The 24,596-nt window shown below is 40.1% G+C and overlaps 1 protein-coding gene and 1 pseudogene across 1 annotated transcript in view; one reads left to right on the plus strand and one right to left on the minus strand.

Annotated features, from left to right (window-relative positions):
* ABCB1 (ATP binding cassette subfamily B member 1) overlaps positions 1 to 23,861 on the plus strand; it is a 101,549-nt gene extending 77,688 nt beyond the window's left edge. The window contains exons 22-28 of the mRNA XM_064380428.1: positions 5,923 to 6,023; positions 7,627 to 7,767; positions 10,704 to 10,860; positions 12,162 to 12,359; positions 18,606 to 18,812; positions 22,025 to 22,171; positions 23,285 to 23,861. Coding sequence (XP_064236498.1) covers positions 5,923 to 6,023; positions 7,627 to 7,767; positions 10,704 to 10,860; positions 12,162 to 12,359; positions 18,606 to 18,812; positions 22,025 to 22,171; positions 23,285 to 23,491 — 1,158 coding nt within the window. The 3' untranslated portion in view covers positions 23,492 to 23,861. The remainder of the gene's footprint in view (positions 1 to 5,922; positions 6,024 to 7,626; positions 7,768 to 10,703; positions 10,861 to 12,161; positions 12,360 to 18,605; positions 18,813 to 22,024; positions 22,172 to 23,284) is intronic.
* LOC135276488 (heterogeneous nuclear ribonucleoprotein A1-like 3) lies at positions 4,445 to 5,373 on the minus strand (annotated as a pseudogene).
* Positions 23,862 to 24,596: the final 735 nt, after the last annotated feature.

The following is a 24,596-nucleotide window of genomic DNA, read 5'->3' on the forward strand; positions in this document are numbered from 1 at the left end:
GTTTAATAATTTTAGAAGAGATTTGGCTTTAAGAAATGTCAAGATAGCGGGAGAAGCAGCTTCTGCCAATGAAGAGGCAGCAGAAATGTTCCTAGATACAGTTTTAAAAAAATTATTGAGAGGAAAGGATATCTGCCTGAACAAGTTTTTAATGCAGTTGAAAGTGCCCTATTTTAGAAAAAAAAATGCCACAAAGGACATTTATTAATAAGGAAGAGAAGCAAGTCCAAGGATTTATGTCAGAAAGCGATAGGCTAACTCTACTGTTTTGTATAAATGCAGTCGGGTTTATGATGAGTCCATATCTGTAGATACACCCTTATTTGTAAAGCTGCTCATCCCTGATCTTTGAAGGGAAAAGAGGAAAAGATAAACCTCAGCTGCCAGTCTTTTGGTTGTACAACAAGAAGGCGTGGGACAATGAGAACCCTTTTTCTGGATTGATTATATTGATGCTTTGTCCTTTAAGTCAGGAAGTACCTAGACAGTAAGAGACTGCCTTTTAAAGTTCTTTTGATATTAGACAGTGCTCCTGGCCACCCAGAACCCATGAATTTAACATTAATACGTTTAACATAAAAGGTATTGAAGTGGCCTGCTTGTCTTCCAACCATGTCTCTAATTCAGGTTTTAGATGAGGTGGTTATAAGAACTGTTTTTTTAAAAAATAAATTTTTTTGTAGACATGAGGTCTCACTATGTTGCCCAGGCTGGTCTCAAACTCCTGAGCTCAAGCAGTCCTCCCGCCTTGGCCTCCCAAAGTACTCAGATTACAGGTGTGAGTCACTGTGCCTGGCCACTCATAAGGATTTTTAAGGCCATCACAAAGCACATGGTACTCTATGGAAAGGATTGTTAATGCTATGGTAGAAAGCCACCATAGAGAAGAACATCATGCAAGTCTGTAATCCTAAAACAAGAAATTTCTGCTGAAGAAAACTGTGTCCAGATGTACATGATTTCACAGGATTTATGACAGAGCCAATCAAGGAAATCACAAAAGAGATAGGAGATATGAAAAAAAGGTGATGAGTGAAGTGTTTCAAGGCATATATTTTGGAGAAACTCAAGAGCAAATAAACATCACACCAGAGGAATTAACAGAAGATGACTTGATAAAGATGAGTGTTTCCAAACCAGTACGAAACAATGAGGAAGAAGATACAGGAAAAGCACTGTCAGATATGAAACGGACTTTACTTAATCTGGCAAAAGGATTTCAATCATTCAGGACTACTTTTAACTTCTTTTATGACATGGACCCTTCTGTGATACAGGACTGAAACTGAAGCAAACAGTGGAGGAAGGATTGGTACCATATTGAAACATTTTTAGAGAAGTGAAAAAGCAAAAAAGTCAGAGACCGCAATGCATGTCAGTTACATTAGGTGTGCCTGCCTCTCCTGCCTCCCCTTCTACCACCTCCACCTCCTTACCTCTGCCACCCCGAGACAGCAAAAGCAATCCCTCTTCTTCCTCCTTTTCCTTAGCATATTCAGTATAAAGACAGTGATGATAAAGACCTTTATAATGATCCACTTCCACTTAACGAATAGTAAATATATTTTCTCTTCTTCATGATTTTCTTAATGACATTTTCTTTCCTCTAGCTTACTTTATTGTAAGAATACAAATATATATTACATGTAATGTACAAAATACATGTTAATTGACTGTTTATGTTATTGGTAAGACTTCTGGTTGACAGTAGGCTGTTAGTAGTTAAGTTTTTGGGGAGTCAAAAGTTATATGTGGATTTTCAACTGCAAGAGGGGTCAGTCTCCCTAACCTCATGTTGTTCAAGGGTCCATTGTAGATGCTCTTTTCCTTTTCAGAAATAAAAGCCATAGACAAGTTTATTTGAGGGTAGGAAGAGTAATGTGAAGAGTCTTTTTTTTTCTTTCTAGAAACATACATTTTTATTTCTTCAAAACTATTTAGTACATGACAGTTTCCAAGGAAAACTCAATGCTCTTTGTTCTTGAATTAGAAGTTCTCTCTCCTCATGGTGATTACTGAGTCTCCATTTAGAACTCTTGGAATAAACGAAGCTGGGAGCATGCGGGGTGCTAATTAAGCCTTTTCCTAATTGCTTCAATGTGCGTCAAGATGAAGACAGTCCTGAAGTTACTATACTGTTTTACTCACCATGCAAGCTGTGTGACTCCAACTCCCAGTTTTATTGGGCTGTATACACACTAAAAAGCAATGATATTTACAAACCAATCCCAAGCAAGACACTCCTGCCTTAGAAAATGGTACACAGAAAATATTTCTTAAAACCATTACACTGAAATATACAGTAACATTTGTTTTTCAGTAGACATTGTTATAGTCTGTTGAATTTTCTTACTAATCTGGAAAAGCTATCTGTTTGTTTGAATTCTGATATTTAGTAATATTTATAATATGTCTGACAAAAGTATTGTCTTTGGGAATTTGAAGGTGAATTTTTTTTCTCATCTTTTGCTTTCTGCACTTTTACGATTGTCTAAAATGATTATATATTATTTTATAATGTGTAAAAGAGGTTTATAAAATGGTTTAATGTAAATTAAATCTGGACATTTTCCTAACTTTCTAAGTAGCTTTTGGTAAACTTAATTCAATCTCCTTAGCCTGTCAGAGCAAAAGTAATATTTTAAATTTTATTTTTAAATAAGTTTTTGTTTCTAAGAATGTTGCTAATTTTTTTTACTTCTAATGGCTTTTGATATTAGTCTTCAAAACTGACTTAATATCTTACGAAATGCTTGCTGTTAGCTTTGAAGTTGGTAATTTATGTAGGATTCAATGAGGAATAGTGGAATTTCACATTTATGATTTTTAATCTGTAAAACACTCTAAATTGAATGTGTCTTTATTAGAATCTGTTCTCACCAGTGTAGAGGCCAGAGAGAAGAAGAACATCTTAAACAATGGAGAGTCATTTCTCTTTGTGACTTATGATTCTGGAAATTATTTCTCTTAGAATCATAGCGTTAAAGGGGACTTTAGAGACCCTGTAGTCCATCCTCCTCATTTTGCAAACGAGGAAAATGAGACAGCATGGTGGTTCAAGGTTGTGTGGCTGATATAGGCTGAAATCTCATCTTGTACACTGGTGTTCTTTGCATTTTCAACATCCCTTTATTCAGACTCTAGAGGTGATGAAGGATGTATGTTTCCTAATCAAATTGTTTTGTTAGAAGTAACATTCAATTACAACATAATTAAATGATGGAAACTTTCTTTTTAAGATGGAGTATCACTCTATCGCTCAAGCTGGAGTGCAGTGGTGCCATCTTGGCTCACTGCAATTTTTGTGTCCCAGGTTCAGGCGCTTCTCTTGCCCTGTCTCCCAAGTAGCCTGGGATTAAGGGATATGCCACCACACCCAACTAATTTTTGTATTTTTAGTAGAGATGGGGTTTCACTATGTTGGCTGTGGCTGGTCTTGAACTCCTTACCTCAAGTGATCCACCTGCCTCCACCTCCCAAAATGCTGGGATTATAGGCATGAGCCACCACACCCAGCCCAAAACTTTCTGGAAAACAGATTAATAGTATGTGCCACATTCCTTAAAAAATTAAAAAAGTTAATTCAAGCCAGGTGTGGTACCACATGCCTGTAATCCTAGCCACTGGGCAGACTGAGGCAGGAGGATTGCTTACCCAGGTGTTTGAGGCTGCATTGATCTATGGTTATTAAACCTGTGAATAGCCACTGCACTCCAGCCTGGGCAATGGAGCAAGATCCCATCTCTAAAACAAAAAAGTTTTTTTTTTTGACCTTATTAATTTCACCTTAGGAAATTTTACTGATAAACCAATTCAATATGGACAAATGTTTAGGTACAAAGATGTTTATCTTAGCATTATTTTTAATAAGAAAGGAATACTTAATTGCTTGTGATATTAAATGACTAATTACACATCTCATTATTTAATGAGCATGGAAAATGCTTTTGATATTAAGGTAAAAAATAATGATAGAGATAAATATAGAGTTTCATCACAATCTCATTAAATATATTTATGCACTTAGGAAAAATACAATATGCAAATGTGTAAAATATACTTTTTTTTTTTAAAAAAAGACACATTTATTCAGTGTCATGATCAGACTATTACATTTAGCAATCAACAGCATGGGTGCAAAAAAAAATCTACATTAAAACCCTTCACTGGAATGCTTTACACTTTCCACGAAACAGAAACTAAAATAACCTGTTACACAATTAGTCACGAATACAGGCCTTGAGTTTTTTGCCCATACACATGAGTATTTGTCTAAATCATGTGTTCTTTGTAGCAGCTAGGCCCTGCCACCACTGTGCTTGACTGAGTTCAGAAATCTATTGTAAACTGTCGCTTCCCTGTCACTTCTTTGGCTCTTCTCTCCTGCTAAGCTTCATTTCTTGGCAGTAATTTAAAATCTTCTGCCACTGCGTAGCTACTGCTGCTACTGGAACTGCCATAGCCACCTTAGTTTTGTGGTTTGGCAAAGTATTGTCCTCCACCACCATAGGGGCCAGAGCTTCTGTCTCCAAAATTTCCTCCCTTCATGGGTCCAGAATTTGAAGGCTAATTGTTGTAATTTGCCAAAATCATTGTAGCTTCCACCACCTCCAAAACTGCTTCCATCATTACCAAATCCATTATAGCCATCCCCACTGCCACCATATCCACCACTGCCAAGGCTGCCACCAAAGCCACCACGACCACTGAAGTTCCCTCCACCACCAAAGTTGTCACTCCCACCGAATCACCTCCGCGACCACCACCAAAGTTTCCAGAACCACTTCGACCTCTTTGGCTGGATGAAGCACTAGCCAGCTCTTGCTTTGACAGGGCTTTCCTAACTTCATAGTTGTGGCCATTCACAGTACGTTATTTCTGAATGACGGTCTTATCCACAGAGTCACAGTTGTCAAAAGTTACAGAAGTGAAGCCCCTTTTCTTGCCATTGCCCTGCTCAGTCATGATTTCAATCACTTCAGTTTTTCCATACTGTTCAAAATAATCTCTTAGGTGATGTTCTTCAGTGTCTTCTTTAATGCCACCAACGAATATCTGTTTCACAGTTAAGTGGGCACTTAGTCTTTGAGAACCTTCTCTTGAGACAAGTCTCTTTGGTTCCCCAACTCTTCCATCTACCTTGTATCACCTTGCATTCACGGCTGCATCCACCTCCTCCACAGTGGCATATGTGACAAACCCAAAGCCCCTGGAGCGCTTGGTGTTTGGATCTCTCATTACTACACAATCTGTGAGCCTTCTGCATTGCTCATAATGGCTCCTCAGACACTCACTGGTTGTTTCAAAGCTCAACCCTCCAGTGAAGAGCTTCCTCAGCGGTTCAGGCTCTTAAGGAGACTCTGACTTAGACATGATGGCAGGGGAAAGAGAGACTTTAATGATGCTTCCCTGGCGGCATCCATGGGCAGAAAGTTGTAAGCTGATGAATGTATCTAAAGTATACTTTTTATTGCCTTCATTCTTTCAGTATTTTCCAAATTGTCACAAATGGCAATAATAAAGAGCAAAATATAAACATCACATTTAAAAAATATGTGTAAAATAACTGTGAACTTAAAATGTGATCATCATAGAAGAAAGAGCACTGCACTATACGTGAAGTACTGTGAGTTCTCAGGTTAACTTTGTGAAGCCACGTAAAGCTATGTGGCTTTAAGCAGTGCCTTAATCCGTTTAAGTCTTAGCTTCTCTTTTTGCAAAGGAGAAGTTTGAATTAGTCAATCTTCCTTTCAGATCCATAACTCAATTTAATAAATTACTTAATATCCTTTTCTACAGAGAAAGTGCTTATGCATAATAATATGTAATCATAAAATTTTTATTAGTCTGTTTTATAGAATTCAAATTAATTAACCACTGTTTACTTTTGTGCCTCTTGGTAATCGCTGCCCTCTGTTACAGATTGCTACTGAAGCAATAGAAAACTTCCGAACTGTTGTTTCTTTGACCCAGGAGCAGAAGTTTGAATATATGTATGCACAGAATTTGCAGGTACCATACAGGTAATAACTGCTGAAGAGTGGAAGGGGTGTGTGAAGAATTTTTAATCGTCATGTTTGTTTTCAGAAGGATTACTTTAGCCAGAAGGTAGGGAGCAAGTGGAGAAAGTACTTTAAGGGAACTGATTGGGAAACAGTTGTAATTATGCAGGAGATAAATTACAATACCGTGAACTAAGGCAGGGACATCTCTGAGGTAGAACCTGTAAGAATGGGTCACTGCTCACGCGTAATCCCAGCACTTTGGGAGGCCGAGGCGGGCGGATCACGAGGTCAAGAGATCGAGACCATCCTGGCCAACATGGTGAAACCCCGTCTCTACTAAAAATACAAAAAAATTAGCTGGGCGTGGTGGCGCGTGCCTGTAGTCCCAGCTACTCAGGAGGCTGAGGCAGGAGAATTGCTTGAACCCAGGAGGCTGAGGTTGTAGTGAGCCAAGGTCGAGCACTGCACTCCAGCCTGGTGCCTGGTGATGGAGTGAGACTCTGTCTTAAAAAAAAAAAAAAAAAAAGAATGAGTCACTGATGGGGAGGGAGGAAGACATGATGCTGAGAATAATCATCTGATGTCTAGTTAGGATATGACCCTGTAATTTGCTCTAGTTGAAAATCAGTTACTTATGGAACATGAAATTTGAGGTACTTGTGGGACATAAAGGGGATGGTGGTTCCTGGGTTACCTGTCTTTCTGCTTTTAACCCCTTCTCCATTGCAGACCTTCTTTTAACACAGTCATCCCAGTGAGGAGTCCAATAAATGGTGTGAACATAAGCAAGTCCAACCTCTCTGAGTCTATTTCTTATAATAAAAGAAGAGAGCTGGACCTTATTCATGGATTTTTAAGCTTTTTTTAAAAAAAAATGGTGGTGGAGGTTTTTTGTCTAAAAAATTTTTTATTTGAAATCCTGATACATGGTGAATAAAAGCAGAGATGATCTGGTAGCAGGAGGGGTTGGAAGCCCAGGGCTGCCCACTCGCTAACCTGCTTCCACCGACACCTCCATATCACTGAGCTCCATGTCACGATTCTAGAATGTCAACCCCTTTGTAAAACCTTCTCTAATTCCCCCAGAGAATTAAGTGCTTCTCCTTTCTTCCCATGACAGATCATTCATAAGACACCTCCATCGCGTACATAGTGATTCAACTCAACTCTTAGGTCTCCTGAGGCGGGAACATGCCTGCTTCCTCTGTGTCCCCCAGCATGGCCCCTGCAACTTGTGGGTGTTGGGTAAACATGTGCAGAATGAATATTTACACAGAGTACTTACATGTTGTATGTCCAAAAGTGGGAGGAAGGGAGAGCACCTTCACTTATTAATCCCTAACCAGCTCTCTACAGTCATTGGATTATTTTCTCTTTACATCAGCACTTTGAGGTGTACTTAATTCTACATTAAAGATAAAGATGCTGAGTTTCAGAGGTTAGGCCATTTCCTAGATTTGCACAGCTGGTAAGTGTAAAGTGAGGACCGAACTTAGTTCTTTGGAAGCTAAACCCACCTTTGTCGGTCATGCCTCTGTACCCTGCTGCCAACCTGTCAAAAGTTAGATTTTAAGGACTGAGAAATGAAAGTGGAATGAGTTTTCAAATGTTTTCTTTTCAGAAACTCTTTGAAGAAAGCACACATCTTTGGAATCACATTTTCCTTCACCCAGGCAATGATGTATTTTTCCTATGCTGGCTGTTTCCGGTTTGGAGCCTACTTGGTGGCACATAGGCTTATGAGCTTTGAGGATGTTCTGCTGTAAGTATTGGACTATTATGTATAGTTAAACTCAAAAAATAAAACTGGGATGAACATGCTTCATGGCTAGATAGGAAACTCTACTGTGAAATTTCATGAAGAGATTCTGGTGATTCAGAAAGTGGCATTTTGCCTCTGAGTCTCCATGTGCCACCACTGAAGCACTTCCTTTCATTTGGAAGAGCAGTAACTTCTTTCCCCACTGCTGGCTCACGTATATCTGACCTTTCCAAATCCATGACTGGGTGGAGTGATTTTATTCAGAGATTTAGAGAAGGCCTGGCATTTGAGAAGAAACCTAACCCTGAGCAAGCAGTCTGACTGGCTCCCTTTAAAGGACTTTCTTACAGAGCAGGTAAAGTACAGATGGGTTGTACTAAGTTCTGCAAGCCCTGGGAGACTACAGGGTAAGTTTACTTTTCCTTGTTAAGAGAAGAGTTGGAAGGTAAGCGTCAGATGAATTTAGAAATGACAAAGGAAAAGTTATATTGAGATTTTTCTGCTACATTGTTCTGAATGTAGATAATTGTACCTTGGTCAGAGGAAGGTAAGCCTGAAGCAATTATACTATGAAAGTACCCAAATATGCACTTTGGTGGTCAGAAGTATGTGTAATCTTTCTGAGCTTCTAGATTTGGTGATGGGTAAGATTCTGCCTCTTGATAATGTAACATAATTAGTATCAATATAGTTTTACATTTAAACCAGAATCATATAGGCCTGGCAGTGTAATGTGTTAGTATAGTACTTCTGTCATTTTTAGCCACTGAGTTGTTCATGCATTACAGTTTGCTCAGGATGACCCCCAAAAAAGACATCTAAATTTCCATTAAAGATGTATGTTGGACAAATGATATGCAGGTGCTATTGCTGATTATGACCTGGAGATCAAAACCAAGCATCACTGGCATTAGGGCTTTGATTAGATAATTATTTGATATATTGTTTTACTCCAAAAACTTGAATGGTGAAAGTTGCTGACATTGGGGCATTTCGGTTTGCAAAATCAATATTCCAAGTTAAGGAAAAGAAAGAACTGTCTGAATAGCAGTGCATCAGAAAAAGGTCCCATAGGTTTAAATGATCACAAGGCCGAGATTAACCATCACTGTATTCTATTTAGTGCTAGTTAAACAAACCAAAAAACCCCAAAAACTAATGACAACATCTGCTACATAAACATAGGCATAGAGTCCAGAGGAAAGAAAGTAATGGAGTCCCTGTATTCTGGAAGGGTTTCCGAGTATTATGTCAACTCCAGACTTGCTGCTTAAAAAAGCATATTAATAAATGTCTAGAGAAGGGCATGAAAGGAGTTATCAAAGAAACAAAGGAGTTTTTAGCAATATTTCAAGACTTGTAGGCCTGTCTTATGTAAAAAGAGATAAATTTTTTCTTCAGTTTGAAAAAGAACTTTTAAACAATAGACAATCAAACATGCTACTTCCTAAAACAGAGGATGGAAGCCAGTTTTAGGGGAGGTGTCCAGTTTACGAGCATGGAGAGCTGGACTTGATACCTGTAAGGTCCTTCCCAACTTTAAGTTGTTATGATTCCCATGTCATAGACAAGAATGTCAGTGCATCTTGGGAGCAACACGATATCTGATTCTGTAAGTAAGAAACTTTCTTTCTGTTGCACAGTTCACAGGTTTTTAAGAATCTGCTGTAATCCCAACATCACTGACTGTACCCGTTGTTGATCACCACAGTAGTGCTGTGTAACAACCAGCCACTAAACCTCAGAGACAGACGTGTTTTTTCCCACAAACCTGTGGGTTAGCTGTGAAGTTCTACTGATCTGGGTTAGGCATAGTAGATCTCAGCTGGACTTACTCATGGGTCTGTAGTGGGTTGTGTCTGTAGCTGGTTGGTTGGGATCCACACAGCTCTCTTTCATGTGCACCTCATCCTCTAGCAGGCTAGCCTGGGTTTGAGACAGTGGCAGTGTTCTGAGAAAGAGAGAGAGCACACGCATGCATGCTCACAAAGAATGTAAGGCCCCCTGAGTCATAGGCTTGGAACGGGCAAAAGTAATTTCCACCACATCCTGTTGGCCAAAGCAAGTCAAAAGGCCAGCCCAGATTCAAAGGGTGCTGCAAAGGTCACGTTGCGAGAAGATGAGGATACAGAGAGAGGTGGAAAAAATGGGCCATTTTGCAATCAGTCTGTCACACTGACATGAACTTAGAAGGAAATGTGTGCTTTATTTTTTAACATCTTTTTTTTTTTTTTTTTTTGAGACAGAGTTTCACTCTTGTTACCCAGGCTGGAGTGCAATGGCGTGATCTTGGCTCACTGCAACCTCCACCTTCTGGGTTCAAGCAATTCTCCTGCCTCAGCCTCCTGAGCATCTGGGACTACAGGCATGTGCCACCATGCCCAGCTAATTTTTATATTTTTAGTAGAGATGAAGTTTCACCATGTTGACCAGGATGGTCTCGATTTCTTGACCTCATGATTCACCCGCCTCGGCCTCCCAAAGTGCTGGGATTATAGGCATGAGCCACCATGCTTGGCCATCTGTTTATAACTATTCGAGGCAAAGCTTTCTGGTTATAGAAGTGTCCATTTACAGCCAGGCATGGTGGCTCACATCTATAATCTCAGCACTTTGGGAGGCCAAGGCAGGAGGATTGCTTCAGCCCAGGAGTTTGAGACCAGCCTGGGCCACACAGGGAGAACCTGTCTCTACAAAAAATAAAACAATTAACTGGGTGTGGTGGTGCATAGTTTTAGTCCCAGCTACTCCTGAAGCTGAAGTGGGAAGATTGCTTGAGCCCTAGAGGTCATATCTGTAGTGAGCTCTGACTGTACTTCTGCACTCCAGCCTGGGCAACACAGCAAGACCCCATCTCAAAAAAAAAAAAAAAAGAGTGTCAGCTTTCTAGATGTGGTTGTAACACTGTGCACATGTTTTGTCTTTGTGCTTTCCAGAGTATTTTCAGCTATTGTCTTTGGTGCCATGGCCGTCGGGCAAGTCAGTTCATTTGCTCCTGACTATGCCAAAGCCAAAGTATCAGCAGCTCACATCATCATGATCATTGAAAAAACCCCTTTGATTGACAGCTACAGCACTGAAGGCCTAAAGCCAGTAAGTTAGATGTTTCAACTATTTGATCTACTCCTGACTCCTGAATGAAAGTATTCTAAGTAGAAACTTAATAAAATTTGTACTTTCAAATATGCTGATAATAAAATCAAACTTCTAGGTCATAGAGTCTTTTCAGTAACTGCTACTAATATACATGAACATTCAGTACTTTTACCTAGCAAAGGTTATAGGGAAATAGGAATACTGTCCGCTTTATAAGAAAACCCTATTAATCAGGTTGGGAGCCTGCCTCAGCCTCCCAAGTAGCTGGGACTACAAGCATGTGCCATTGTGCCCAACTAATTTTTTAATTATCTGTAGAGACAAGGTCTCCCTATGTTGCCCAGGCTGGTCACCAGATTTTATTACATGTAAGTTACTATATTCCTGAGGAACAGATTTGAGTTATCACAGCTGTATTGTATATTCATATTGTCTTAACAATACATGCTATGAAAGCTTTCACTCTTTTAGATCTCATTAAATTCTAGCAGTCTGAGGCAGAGCACAGTGGCTCATGCCTGTAATCTCAGCACTTTGGGTGGCCAAGGCAGGTGGATCACTTGAGGTCAGGAGTTCGAGACCAGCCTGGCCAATATGGTGAAACTCCATCTCTACTAAAAATACAAAAAAAAAGATTAGCTGAGTGTGGTGGCACATGCCTGTAATCCTAGCTACTCAGGAGGCTGCGGCACGAGAATCACTTGAACCTGAGAGGCAGAGGTTGTAGTGAGCTGAGATCACACCACTGCACTCCAGCCTGGGTGACAGAGTGAGACTCTGTCTCAAAAAAATAAAAAATACAGGGAGGGGAGCACTACACACTGGGGTCTGTTGGGGGGAAATAGGGGAGGGGACATCAGGGGGTGAGGAGTAGGGGAGAGATATGGGGAGAAATGCCAGATATAGGTGAAGGAGAGGAAGGCAGCAAATCACACTGCCACGTGTGTACCTATGCAACAATCTTGCATGTTCTTCACATGTACCCAAAACCTAAAATGCAATAAAAAATATATATATAAAAAACAAAACAAAAACAAAAAAAAAGAATAAAAGAAATTTCAAATTTAAAAGTAATTCATTTTTACTATAGAAAAAAATTTCATTACAGTGAAAATACCATTTCAATAAAGGGTTTCTATAAAAAAATAAAAAAAATAAATAAATTCTAGCAGTTTGAAGTGAAGCCAATTGTAATATGAATTCATTACCTTCTGATACTTGATAATCGAGAGAGTTCGCTATACACTTTATTTTCAGTATTGCAGCCATCAAATTTACTGTTATTCTTCACTTTGCAGAAAACACTGGAAGGAAATGTGACATTTAATGAAGTTGTATTCAACTATCCCTCACGACCGGACATCCCAGTGCTTCAGGGGCTGAGCCTGGAAGTGAAGAAGGGCCAGACGCTGGCCCTGGTGGGCAGCAGTGGCTGTGGGAAGAGCACGGTGGTCCAGCTCCTGGAGCGGTTCTATGACCCCTTGGCGGGGAAAGTGGTGAGCACACTTCCATATTTAGTTCAGTTCAGGTTTTCATCATCCAAATGTCTGAGTGTATTTAATCCTCAGCTATAAGCCACGTTTTTTCAAACCTTTAAACAATAACCCCACTTAGTCTGACAGCCTAAATATGGTCAAGTGGTGTCATCTGCCCCAGCCAACTTCTCCAGGCTCCCTTCAACACTACCCCTCTACCTTCCTTTGCAAGCACCTTTTTCACCACGCATCTCCCCTGCCGTACTTCGGTTTCAGCTGACTTGAGAAGAACCAATAAGTAATCCCATTACTGGGTATATATCCAAAGGATTATAAATTGTTCTATTGTAAGGACACATGCACACAAATGTTCATTGCAGCACTGTTTACAATAGCAAAGACTTGGAACCAACCTAAATGTCCATCAATGATAGACTGGACAGGGAAAATGTGGCACATATACCCCATGGAATACTATGCAGCCATAAAAAACGATGAGTTCGTGTCCTTTGTAGGGACATGGATGAACCTGGAAACCATCATTCTCAGCAAACTGACACAAGAACAGAAAATCAAAAACACATGTTCTCACTCATAGGCAGGTGTTGAACAATGAGAACACGTGGACATAGGGAGGGGAGCATCACACACTGAGGTCTGTAGGGGGGAGCTAGGGGAGGGACAGTGGGGGGTGCAGAGTTGGGGAGGGATAACATAGGGAGAAATGCCAGGTATAGGTGATGGGGAGGAAGGCAGCAAACCACATTGCCATGTATGTACCTATGCAACAATCTTACATGTTCTTCACATGTACCCCAAAACCTAAAACGCAATAAAATTAAAAAAAACATAAAGAGAAAAAAAATGGAAGTAGCCAAAAAGATGCAGAACAGGTGCTAGGAGTGAGATGAAAGCCGAGGATGGGGACTGTTTCAAAGATGGTGATCAGCAATGACAGATGGTATGCGGAGATTGGGTAGGGAGGAGACTGAGAAGACATGATAGAGTCTAGCAACGAATGGGCTATTTCTCACATTTTAAAATATTCTTAGTGAAGTAGTGATGGTAGAAAACAATTAAAGGTGACTGAAGTATGGTAGGAAAAATGGAGATGTAAGTAAGTATAGATTATCAAGAATATTGAAAGTAAAAGAGGCAAATAAGTACAGTGCTTGAGTCGGGAGGCAGAGTCCAGGGAAAATGTTTAGGAGGTAAATTCTTGAGCATTTTTATGACTGGGGATGAGACAAAATAATTGATGGAGAGAGGGCATTGAAACACATCTGAGAAAAAAAAGTAGAATCAACAAATTTGGGAAATGTATAAAGAACGTGGAGTATGCCCTTTGTCTTCTGAACTAAAATGTGTCAGGGAATGTTGATGGGGATGAGAGAGGTGTCTGGCAGGGAGTGGTGAGTTTAAAGGACTATCATGGGGAATAGGAAACGGGGATAGGAAAGAAGACAAATTAGAAAGGAATAGAATTAAGAGAAAGGCACTTTCATTATGTAGGCATGTAATTAGTTGTACTGAGATGTGATATTTGAAATACTTAACAACGGGAACAGCATGAGCACTGACCAATCAGAATGGACACCTGCTGGTACAAGTCAGATGGAGGTTAGAAGCATTTAATGACTGAAATGAAAAGAGTTTTCAACCTGTAGTCTACGGCTCTTTTGACTTCCTCACAGCAGTTCTTCTTACTCATAAATATTTGTTATTATATTCAAAGACAATTATGCCTTTATTCAGTCTAATCTTTAATCATTACATAAGCTTGTTCCCTACTTTTACTCTCTTGCTTTATATTTTCTGTGAACTCTGATTGTGTCCTTCAATTTCGTGGTGAGTTTAAAAACAAGACTTTAAATGAAGATGTCTCTGATAGCCGAAGCAATTAGAGGAGGAAATGTTAGCTCTCAGACACTTATTATGGCCCTAAACAGGCAGTTAATACGTAATGTGTTAAATATTGTGCTATAATGAATTGTAGGGCATGATATCTGCCCTCAAATACTTTAACTGAGGAGATGGGGCATATACTTACATGAGTTAGATTAAAGAAGATAGGCCTAGTGCTAGTTCTTCAGAGATAAGGATTTGCATATGGGTGAACAGTAGGGATGACATTCAGTGTAAGAGAAAATACCAGCTGTGATCAGTGATTTGTACCCAATGCAGCAAATAGGACACTTTGGCTGAAATTGGGAGTTTAGTTTGAGTAGTGGTTCTCAACTTTTCTGTTGATAACTCATGTAGGAAAGATTTAAAAATGTCACCATCCACTCATGTGCTCATAGTCACTTTCCAATAGGAAAAACACTTGGTAATAACAAAATGTTGGCTTTGAAAACAACAATACGATACAGCACAATAATAATACAAGGAAAAGTAATGATCATTCTGCAAGTACATAAACACGAGCAGAACATAATTTAAAACATGGACAGCATCAGTTATAGTTCAGAGTAGGAAAAAGAAACTGCACTAGGTGTTTCAAGTAGAGGGAATTACCTGCTTACAAAATCTTTGGAAGGGTTGGAAGAGTGAAAGTAAAGGTGGCTGCTTGCTCCCAGACTTCCAAATCACAGCACTGCAGCTGTGATTCGAAGCTGCAGAAAATTATGCCGATGCCACAGCTGTTCCAGATGTAAAGACCCAAGACTAGAATCTGGCTGTTGCAGAAATTCTTGTTTGTCAAAGATGAGTTAAGCCATAGCTTACTATGGCTGCTGAGGGAGAGTTGGTGTCTGCCTTCCAGATTTTACACTGTGCGTCTCCCTGCTAGACCCTAACTTACTTCCAGAACCAAGGGAAACGGGGAAATAGTTTTTAGCCTTCTAATCCCTTGATGTATAAAAGGGCAGACACAGAAGTATACCGAAATGACTGTTGAGTACATAGGACAGTAAGCATCCCAGAACATTTTGATATTAGACTGAAAATAAAGTGTCCTCATTTATTGCAGGAATATACATTATCTTCTCCTGTGCATTTGCACTAAGGCTTGGAAATACTGCCAGATGGTGCACTGCAGCCAGACTTCTTAGCAGAAAGTGTCCACAGTAAACTCTAGTAAATGTACAAAATTTCGTTTATGGACATCAATGAGCAGCCCTGAGTAACTCAGTGGATTTCTACTAGTTATTTTTTACTCATGTAAAAATGAGTCTGTGATTTGAGCATAAGAATTAAAGAAAGAATTTGACCCTGAGGACCTTCCTGAAGTCAGGAAATTCTCATGACCGTCGGTGGACCTTGAATCACACATTAAAGAACGTTGACCTGAAGCGTTGGTCCTCAAGCTTCAGTGAATATCAGAATGGTCTAAAGAGCTAGTAAAAAACACAGCCAACCTGGATTATTCAAGTAGGCTAGGGTTTGACCTTTTATTTTTATAATTTTCCTTGGTGATTCTGATGCCAACCATCATTTGAGATCTACTGAACTGGTAAATTTGAAGAAAGATTTAGGTTAAATTGTGGAGAGTGTTGAAAAATTAAGCTATAGAATTGTGAAGATAGGAGGATCCAAGTTTTGAGGGACCTGAAGGTTTTACAATTTTAGGGATTCAACTTAAAGAAAAAAAGTTTTGAATGCAAAATTAGATACAAAAGTAGATATTTACTTCAAATGAAAAGAAATCACCATCAAATACTGGAAACTTAAAGATTCTGGTCCCTTTCATTTTAAGGCAATTTATCATCAACACTTATAGGAAAGAGCTTCCCAACTGGAGCCTTGTCACTCTCTCACCCAGAACACTGTTCAACTTCCCAGAATTTACATGTAACTGAGGGCTCCTGAAGCTTAACCTTTGTCAGCATCACTGTTAAATCATCCCTGATTTGAGTCTTCCCCTGACCTTTCCTTTCTCCCCTTTCCAGTCTCTCCCATATACGACAGTCAGAGCCCCCTTTAGGATACAGTTAGAAGCTGCTTGCCATTGTCTGGTTATAAGAGAAGTGCCTGGGCCAAGATGGAGGCATTCCCCTTTCAAGCGAGGACATAAAATATCTTTCAGTTGTGAGATATTAGTGTTACCAAAACCCAGCCTATAGTGTTTAAATCCAGTCCTAGTTTTCCCCCAATTACTAACTGTGACCTTGTATAAGTTACTTAACTTTGCTCATTTCCTTATCAGTAAAATGAGAATTAACATCAGTGACCTCATAAGATTGCTGTGAAGGTTAAACAAGAGACTGTATGAGACATGCTTATTACAGAACCTACAATGTTGCCAGTGCTTCATTTTTAAAAATCGATGATTTCAGGGTAAATACACAGAAGAATACATATTTAATATTTTTGTGCTAATGAAAGCAAGCAGTAGATTTAACAATCTACAATAGAGGTAGCTGATCATTTTAATCTGGACTTCCATTATTTCTTACCAACATGTTTACTTTCTTTGTTATGTTTTTATCTAGACCAGGGTTTTTTGAGCAATTCTCATAGATTCCCCAGAGTTCCTTGGTCTTCCACCAGACCAACACCATTCCTCAGCCAAAGAAGCTCTGCTTTGATCTGTTTTACATTCTAGGCTTCTAAACTTGTTTTCCCTAAAAAAAGAATTCTTCAATCAACATAGGTTTTAAATAGTTTACAATTCTAGGGTATTATGTGGGAACAAGGAAGCCCAAGAGTGTGTTCAGTGTAGTGAAGAAACTCATTATAACTTGCTGAGATCATTCAGATTTGCCTGTGATTATATGAGTTAGGCAGTGTCTGTTTTCCTCCCAGGGCCATAAACCTGGAAAATTAAAACAAAAACAAAAACAAAACTCCTCCTTTCCTTACATTTCCACTTCTCAAGTACAGTGTTTTATCTAACAAGATCTGCTGTTTAGCCATATCCTCGTTTGGCTTTTACTGTCTCTCTCCACCCTCTACTTTCCACCTTCATTTATTAACATTGTAAGGAAGCCTGGAGCGTACGTGTGTGGAATAGTCTCTATGGCAACTCAGCATGGTACTAATAAGGTCATGGCAGAGCTTCCATCCCTGCACCTGCCAGTGTCACAAGCAGAAGCCGTGTTCCTATAGCAAAGATTGTACCCTACCACTCACCAACTGTCTCCTTGAGCCACCCAGCCAGGCACATGCAATACACAGAGTATATGGTTGTCACTACTATTAGAAAAGCTCAAAGCTGAGTCACTGGTGCCTTCTTCAGAAGGGATGAACAGCTCTCTCACTTGAATGCCAGAAAATTCTCTTGCAAAGCAGACCTATCTGGCAGGCATATTTGCGTCAGAGTAGGGCTTGTTATTAGCAAGGCTGTAAGGGGCCCTCCCCAGATTTCTGCAGGATAATCCAGGGAGCCAGATTATAGAGAAAGAGCAGCTCTCCGTTCCTGTTCTTCTGGCTCAGTATTGAGATGTCTGTCCACCCTTTCCTGCCCCTGTTCACCTATCCATCCCCTGTAGTTCCTGACCAGCAAACTTATTATGTGGTCATAGTTGTTATTTATTTCCACTCTAATCCTGGCCACTTTTTCTCTGAAAAATGGAGATGTAAAAATAAGGCTATCAGGATACATCTCAGAAGTATTAGGCATTGTATTAGTTTTCTGTGGCTGCTATAACCACATGGCACAAATGCAGTGGCTTAAAACACCACCAATTTATGACCTTACACTTCTGAAGGTCAGAAGTCTAAACAGGTCTCAGTGGGCTCAGATCAAGTGTCAGCAGTGCCGTGTTCCTTCCAGACGCTCCGAAGGACGATTGGTTTTCTTGCTGGTGGTCCCTTCCTCCATTTTCAAAGCCAGCAGTGGCTGGTTGAGTCTTTCTCACACTGCACTGCTCTGATACTCTCCTCCCTCCTTCCTCCTCAGTTAGGAGCCCTTATGATTACTTTAGGCTCACCAAGATCATTCAGGAGAATCTTATTTTACAGTCAGCTGATTAGCGAGCTTACATCTACTACTTTCGTTCCTTTTTGCCATGTAACATAACACATTCACAGGATCCAGGGATTAGGACATAGATGCCTTGTGGGAGAGGGAACATTATTCTGCCTGCCACATGCATACATCAGAAACCATGGTTAACACACAGGAAGCATGACAGTTCCTCAAAGCATACAATTATACAATTATGACTTGGTTGGATTAACCTTAACTATCCAAATTTTAATCACACAACCTTTTCCTTAATCTCACAGTAACTTGGCAGTTTCAATGTAGGAAATAATGATGTTAATTGTGCTAAATTCAAAGTGTGCTTGTCCTGAAGTTGATCTGTGAACTCTTGTTTTCAGCTGCTTGATGGCAAAGAAATAAAGCAACTGAATGTTCAGTGGCTCCGAGCGCACCTGGGCATCGTGTCCCAGGAGCCCATCCTGTTTGACTGCAGCATTGGTGAGAACATTGCCTATGGAGACAACAGCCGAGTGGTGTCCCAGGAAGAGATCGTGAGGGCAGCCAAGGAGGCCAACATACACACCTTCATCGAGTCACTGCCTAAGGTAAGTCCCTTTCCAAATTAACAGCCCTGGCACATGTGGCAGCATCCCTGGCCTATAGTTTGATTTCTAAGGGGCTGGTTTCCCAGAAGTAAAGAGAAATAAGCATCCAAATCATACCCTTACCTGTATACAAGCACCAGGCCACATTTCCTATCTGGGTTAGATGTTACCTTTACCTGATCACCTGACTCTCCTTGTGAGGAAGGAATGAAAGTGCTGGACCACTTCAAGTTTAGGAGGGAGGAACATTTCTGGGCTAGGAGAACTGAAACAGTTCTCTAGGTCCAAAACTATTAGGCACGAGGCTCCTCCTTTTCCAGCCCTAGGTTTAAGTACAATGTCTGGGAGGCCTTTCTCTTCAAGTCCAAGTGCAGAGTCTGGGTTGCCACCTGCAGACATGCTGCTTCTGGCCTGCTGAGGAGGCAGGCATGACTGTCCCTCCCCATGCTTTCTTCCTTCTTGCAGCTGTCTCTTAAGCCTCAAACCTCAGTGTGCAGTCGGTCCAGTCCGGGGGGCTGAACCCATGCCAGAAAGAGGGCTCTCTCTGAATAAGGGCTGAGCCGTTGGGGTGCGCATGGCATCATGTAATCTCTCATCACCGTACATCATTCATGGGCCCCAAGCCTTTTTTGGCTGTTGTCCTATGAGTGTCCTCTGAATTCCTCCTAGGAAGTTGGATAAATGGAACCTCTCATCCTCTCTTAAGCCCTCTTAGATCCTATATTCTGTTTTTTTGTTCTGTTTTGTTTTGGAATACAAGTTGAATATGCCTTTTCCAAAATACTTGGGATCAGAAGTCTTTTAGGTTTTGGAATATTTGCGTATATATAATTCACTTGTATTTCATGTATACTTTATACACATAGCCTGAAGGCAATTTTATACAATATTTTTAATAACTTTGAGCATGAAACAAAGTTTTGACTGTGACCTGTCACATGAGGTCAGGTGTGAAAGTTTTCACTTGTGGCATCATGTTGGTGCTGAAAAAGTTTCAGAATTTCAGAGTTTGAAGTTTTGGATGATGGTTGCTCAACCTGTATTGGAAGTCCGAAATTAGATTTTTTCCAACCTTTATTTTAGATTTAGGGGTATGTGTGCAGGTTTATTATACTTGGGTATATTGCACGATCTGAGGTTTTGGGGTATAAATGATCCCATCACTCCGACACTGAGCACAGAACTCAGTAGGTAGTTTTTCAGCACTTGCCCCCCTCTCCCTCCCCACTCTTCAGTCTCCAGTTTCTTTGTTGCCATTTCTTTTGTCTATGAGTACCTGATATTTAGCTCCCACTTATAAGTGAGAACATGCAGTATTTGGTTTTCTGTTCCTGCATTACTTTGCTTGGGATAATGGCCTCCAGCTGCATCCATGTTGCTGCAAAAGTTAGGTCCTAAGTGCTTCTCCATCTAGGTAACCTACCCCTCCCATTATCACCAGTTATGTTCTGTATTCTAAGAAAGTGCCCCCTGAAACACAGCTCAGGAGCCTCAGCGCTGCAGGGAAGACAGTCTCCTCATGAGGCAGGCGAGCAACTCCAGGTGGTTCTGTTTCCCAAGATTCCCGTCTTCCGTAGGCTCTTCTTCAGTAACTGCTGATACCAATCTTATTAAGTCCTAGGGAGGCCTCGTCTCTCACTCTCCTTTCACAGTCTAGCCCACTGGTAGCTAATTGGCTCTTCTCAAGGCTCAGACATTTAAAACAGAAAGCTCCAATCCCCTTTACTGATGAGAAGGTAGTGGTTCTCAAGTATAGACATGGATCATCATCACCTGGGAACTTGTTAGGAATGCAAATTTTTCAGGCCCAACCCCAGACCTGCTGAATCAGAAACTTCGGAGGTCCAGCAAACCGTGTTTTAAGAGCCTAGGTAATACTGATGCAGGCTTAAGCTGGAGAACCACTGGGCTAGGGGTTAATAAAACACAAACACAGAGAGTAACTATTATCTTCTTAAACATTCCTTGCCCCTCTGGCATTTGTCTACCACAGGGACCCCCTCTTTTCTGGGCTCCTGGTCTCTCATCTGTCACACAGAGCACACCTGTAGACACCATGATTCTCTTCCTCAGTGTCTAGACCAGGAGAAAAAAGGTAAAATCCCTAAGTCCTCTTATCTAAGGATCCACTTCTAAGTGATTAATGCTAGGATTTACCACATCCTGTAGGTGGCTGGTTTAGTTACCTTCTTCTTGTAACATTGCTGCCCTGCCTTTATCTGCCTCAACAGGATCAGTACTGTATTAAGAGTGCAACTAGTAACCCCTCCACTCACATAAGACACACTTCAGTGCTCCTGCCTTCTGAGGCAGCCACAGCTCTAAGGTAGAGCCAGTCCCAAGCATCTGCGAAAACCTCACCCCGGGCCTTCTCCCTCTTTTTACAGGGGCAGAGCCAGGGCTGAGTGCCGCAAAACTAGGGTCACCAGATATAGCAAATAAAAATAGGCAACCCTGTACTAAAATTTCAGCCTGACAAGGGCCTGGACATAAGATACTATTACTTTCTAGGTTACAAGTGTGGTCACATCCTGTTTCTGCTGTCTCCTGAGTAACTTTTAACTCCTGTCTGTATCATAGTGAATAGTTGGTGACAATTATCTACTGTGGGAAACAGTATGGGAAGAATTTTGGGAGCACTCTAGAAACAAAAAATTTTAAAAAGAAGGTGTTCATTTTCAAAGTTAGATATCAAAATGGAATCCTTTGTGTAGCATCCATTAAAGTTGTTTAAGTGTTGGAGATATTTCATAAAAACAGACACTAAAAGACTGACATCCCAAGAATGGCTTTCCTTAATTTAAAATCATGCAGAGAGTGTCACCTGCTGGTTACAAGTAAATTGAGCTTCAATTACTTTATTATGAATACCTTGTTCAAATCAAATTTCCTTTCTCCTGCCAATCTTTGTCCCAAATATAATGAAACCAGAAGATAGAACATTGCAGCAATATTCTTCTTCATTAAAAAGCTGACTTGTTTACACAAAACCATATGCCATCATAAGGCCGAAACATCCATTTTCAAAGAGATAAGAAACCTGCCATTTGGACTCTTTTTTACTGTTGTTTCCTTAATTATCCATGAACCATTCTTAGATTCAGAACCTACATTTTTGGAGTGTATAGAATCATCTGTCATACTTTCTATAAGCAACCTGTTAGAACTTTACTATCCGTTCTACTTTCATAACAACAAAACCTTATTTACAGAAATATAACACCAGAGTGGGAGACAAAGGAACCCAGCTCTCTGGTGGCCAGAAACAGCGTGTGGCCATAGCCCGTGCCCTTGTTAGACAGCCTCATATTTTGCTTTTGGATGAAGCCACATCAGCTCTGGATACAGAAAGTGAAAAGGTAAGAATTTAAATTGGGTTCATTCATACTTGAATCAGTCATCCTTAAAAATGCTTTATTCTACATAGTAAAGAACAAAATGTAGCCGGATTATTGATGGTTACTTTTATCACCTTTCAGTAAAATGTAAACACTTTCTGTAGCTGTTATTCAGGAGAGTCAAGATGGCACAAGGCAGATAGTCTTAGAGCACGTATGCTTCACAAACCATCCCTAGATCACTTTGTGCTGACCTAAGAAGCTGCTTTCAGGAGGTGTATTTCCCACGTCTACTAGCAGCATTTCTTCAGCAACCGTAAAAAAAAGTGGGAGGGTAAAACAATGTTAAAATCTGGCTGTACCTTTTAAGATAAATATTAGCAATCATTTCTAGTCGGAGAAAAGGTTACGAATTCAGATTACTCCACATGAGATATTCCCTACCTTATAACACTAAAATTCAGGAGTCTGTGTTTGGCCTTTGCTCAGGCTTCCTGAATTTACTGTGAGCTGGATTTGAGGTCTATTTTCAAGAATGTTATGTGGCTAGACACTTTAGTAAATGTTTTTAAATGATTCAGTGAACTGTATTTACTGCCTTAAGAGTAGATGACTGCTGGCCTGCACCGACTGCTGTGGCTCACACCTGTAATCCCAGCACTTTGGGAGGCTGAGGTGGGAGGATCACTTGAGCCTAGGAGTTTGACACCAGCCTGGGCAACATAGGGAGACCTTGTCTCTACAAAAATTAAAAATAATTAGCCAGGCATGGTGGTGGGAACCTGGAGTCCCAGCTACTCGGGAGGCTGAAGTGGAAGAATCGCTTGAGCCCAGGAGGTCGAGACTGCAGTAAGCCGTGATTGCACCACTACATTCCACCCTGGGTGACAGAGTGAGACCCTGTCTCAAATTAGAAAAAAAAGGTGGGGGTAGATAACTGCTGCCTCGGAACTAACCCAAACTAAGGTTCCATCATCTTCTGATACGATAAATTCTTTGTTTTCAAAAACCTGATCTACTTCGCTGACATCTTGTTAAAGAAAAATCTGTTGGAGAAATTAATTATGGAGCTTTTTATGGAAGAGGAATCAGGGGAAATAACTATGAGAATTAATTTATATGATTATGGAATAGGTTGTCCAAGAAGCCCTGGACAAAGCCAGAGAAGGCCGCACCTGCATTGTGATTGCTCACCGCCTGTCCACCATCCAGAATGCAGACTTAATAGTGGTGTTTCAGAACGGCAGAGTCAAGGAGCATGGCACGCATCAGCAGCTGCTGGCACAGAAAGGCATCTATTTTTCAATGGTCAGTGTCCAGGCTGGAGCAAAGCGCCAATGAACTGTAACTGTATGAGATGTTAAATACTTTTTAATATAGCATTTAATCGAAGTTAAAAAGCAAGCATTTATAGAATCATGAAGAGTTGTCCGTTTAACATTTCCTCAATCAAGTTCAGAGTCTTCAGAGATTTCGTAATTAAAGGAACAGAGCGAGAGACTTCGTCAAGTGGGGAGACATCTTGGTTTAAATTGCATTATACATTTTATAACAGAATTAAAGTAGATTTTAAAAGATAACATGTGTAATTTTGTTTATATTTTCTCATTTGGACTGTAACTGACTGCCTTGCTAAAAGATTATAGAAGTAGCAAAAAGTATTGAAATGTTTGGATAAAGTGCCTGTAATAAAACTAACCTTTCATGTAAATGGCGTGTCATCTTGTCCAAACTGCCTGTGAATATATCTTCTCTCAACTGGAATATTGTAGATAACTTCTGCTTAAAGAAAGTTTTCTTTAAATACACCTATTCATTTTTGTGGGAATGGTTAAGCAGTTTAAATAATTCCTGTTGTATGTGTCTATTCACATTGGGTCTTACAAAACCATCTGGCTTCATTCTTCTTGGACTTGATCCTGCTGATTCTTGCATTTCCACATTAAGGTGGCTCTCAGACTCAAAACACAGATCAATATAAAATTTTGAGAGGTGGGGTGAGGCACAGTTATAAAGTGTATATTACTTAGATGTACAGTAAATACTTTGCATTGCTTTTGTAAAGGGTTCTTTAAGGATTTTTAAGATTTTTGTACTTCCAAAATACATTTACTTTTTGGCCTCTTCCAAAAGTGATCCTACTGATCTGCAGATGTTTAAAATGTGCCATGAGTTTAACTACATCTTGATGCAAACATGATTAAAAAAAAAGAAAACAGTTTATCCCATAGATTGGTACTCTGGATGAGAAAATTTTTTAAATTAGCCAAAAAGCATTATAAACATTATAAACTGTACTTATAAGCAATTGATATCTTAAATCATGAACTTCTAAAAAGAAAAAAAATAAGTCATCACCTCCAGGAAAAAAAAATGGCAAAAGGACATAATCAGGTAATTCCTAAAGAAGAAATACATGAGAAAAATGTATATACAGTTTTAATAA

Source organism: Aotus nancymaae, unplaced genomic scaffold (genome assembly GCF_030222135.1).
Source record: "Aotus nancymaae isolate 86718 unplaced genomic scaffold, 86718_ANA_hifiasm-v0.15.2.pri h1tg000025l, whole genome shotgun sequence".
NCBI lineage: Eukaryota > Metazoa > Chordata > Mammalia > Primates > Aotidae > Aotus > Aotus nancymaae.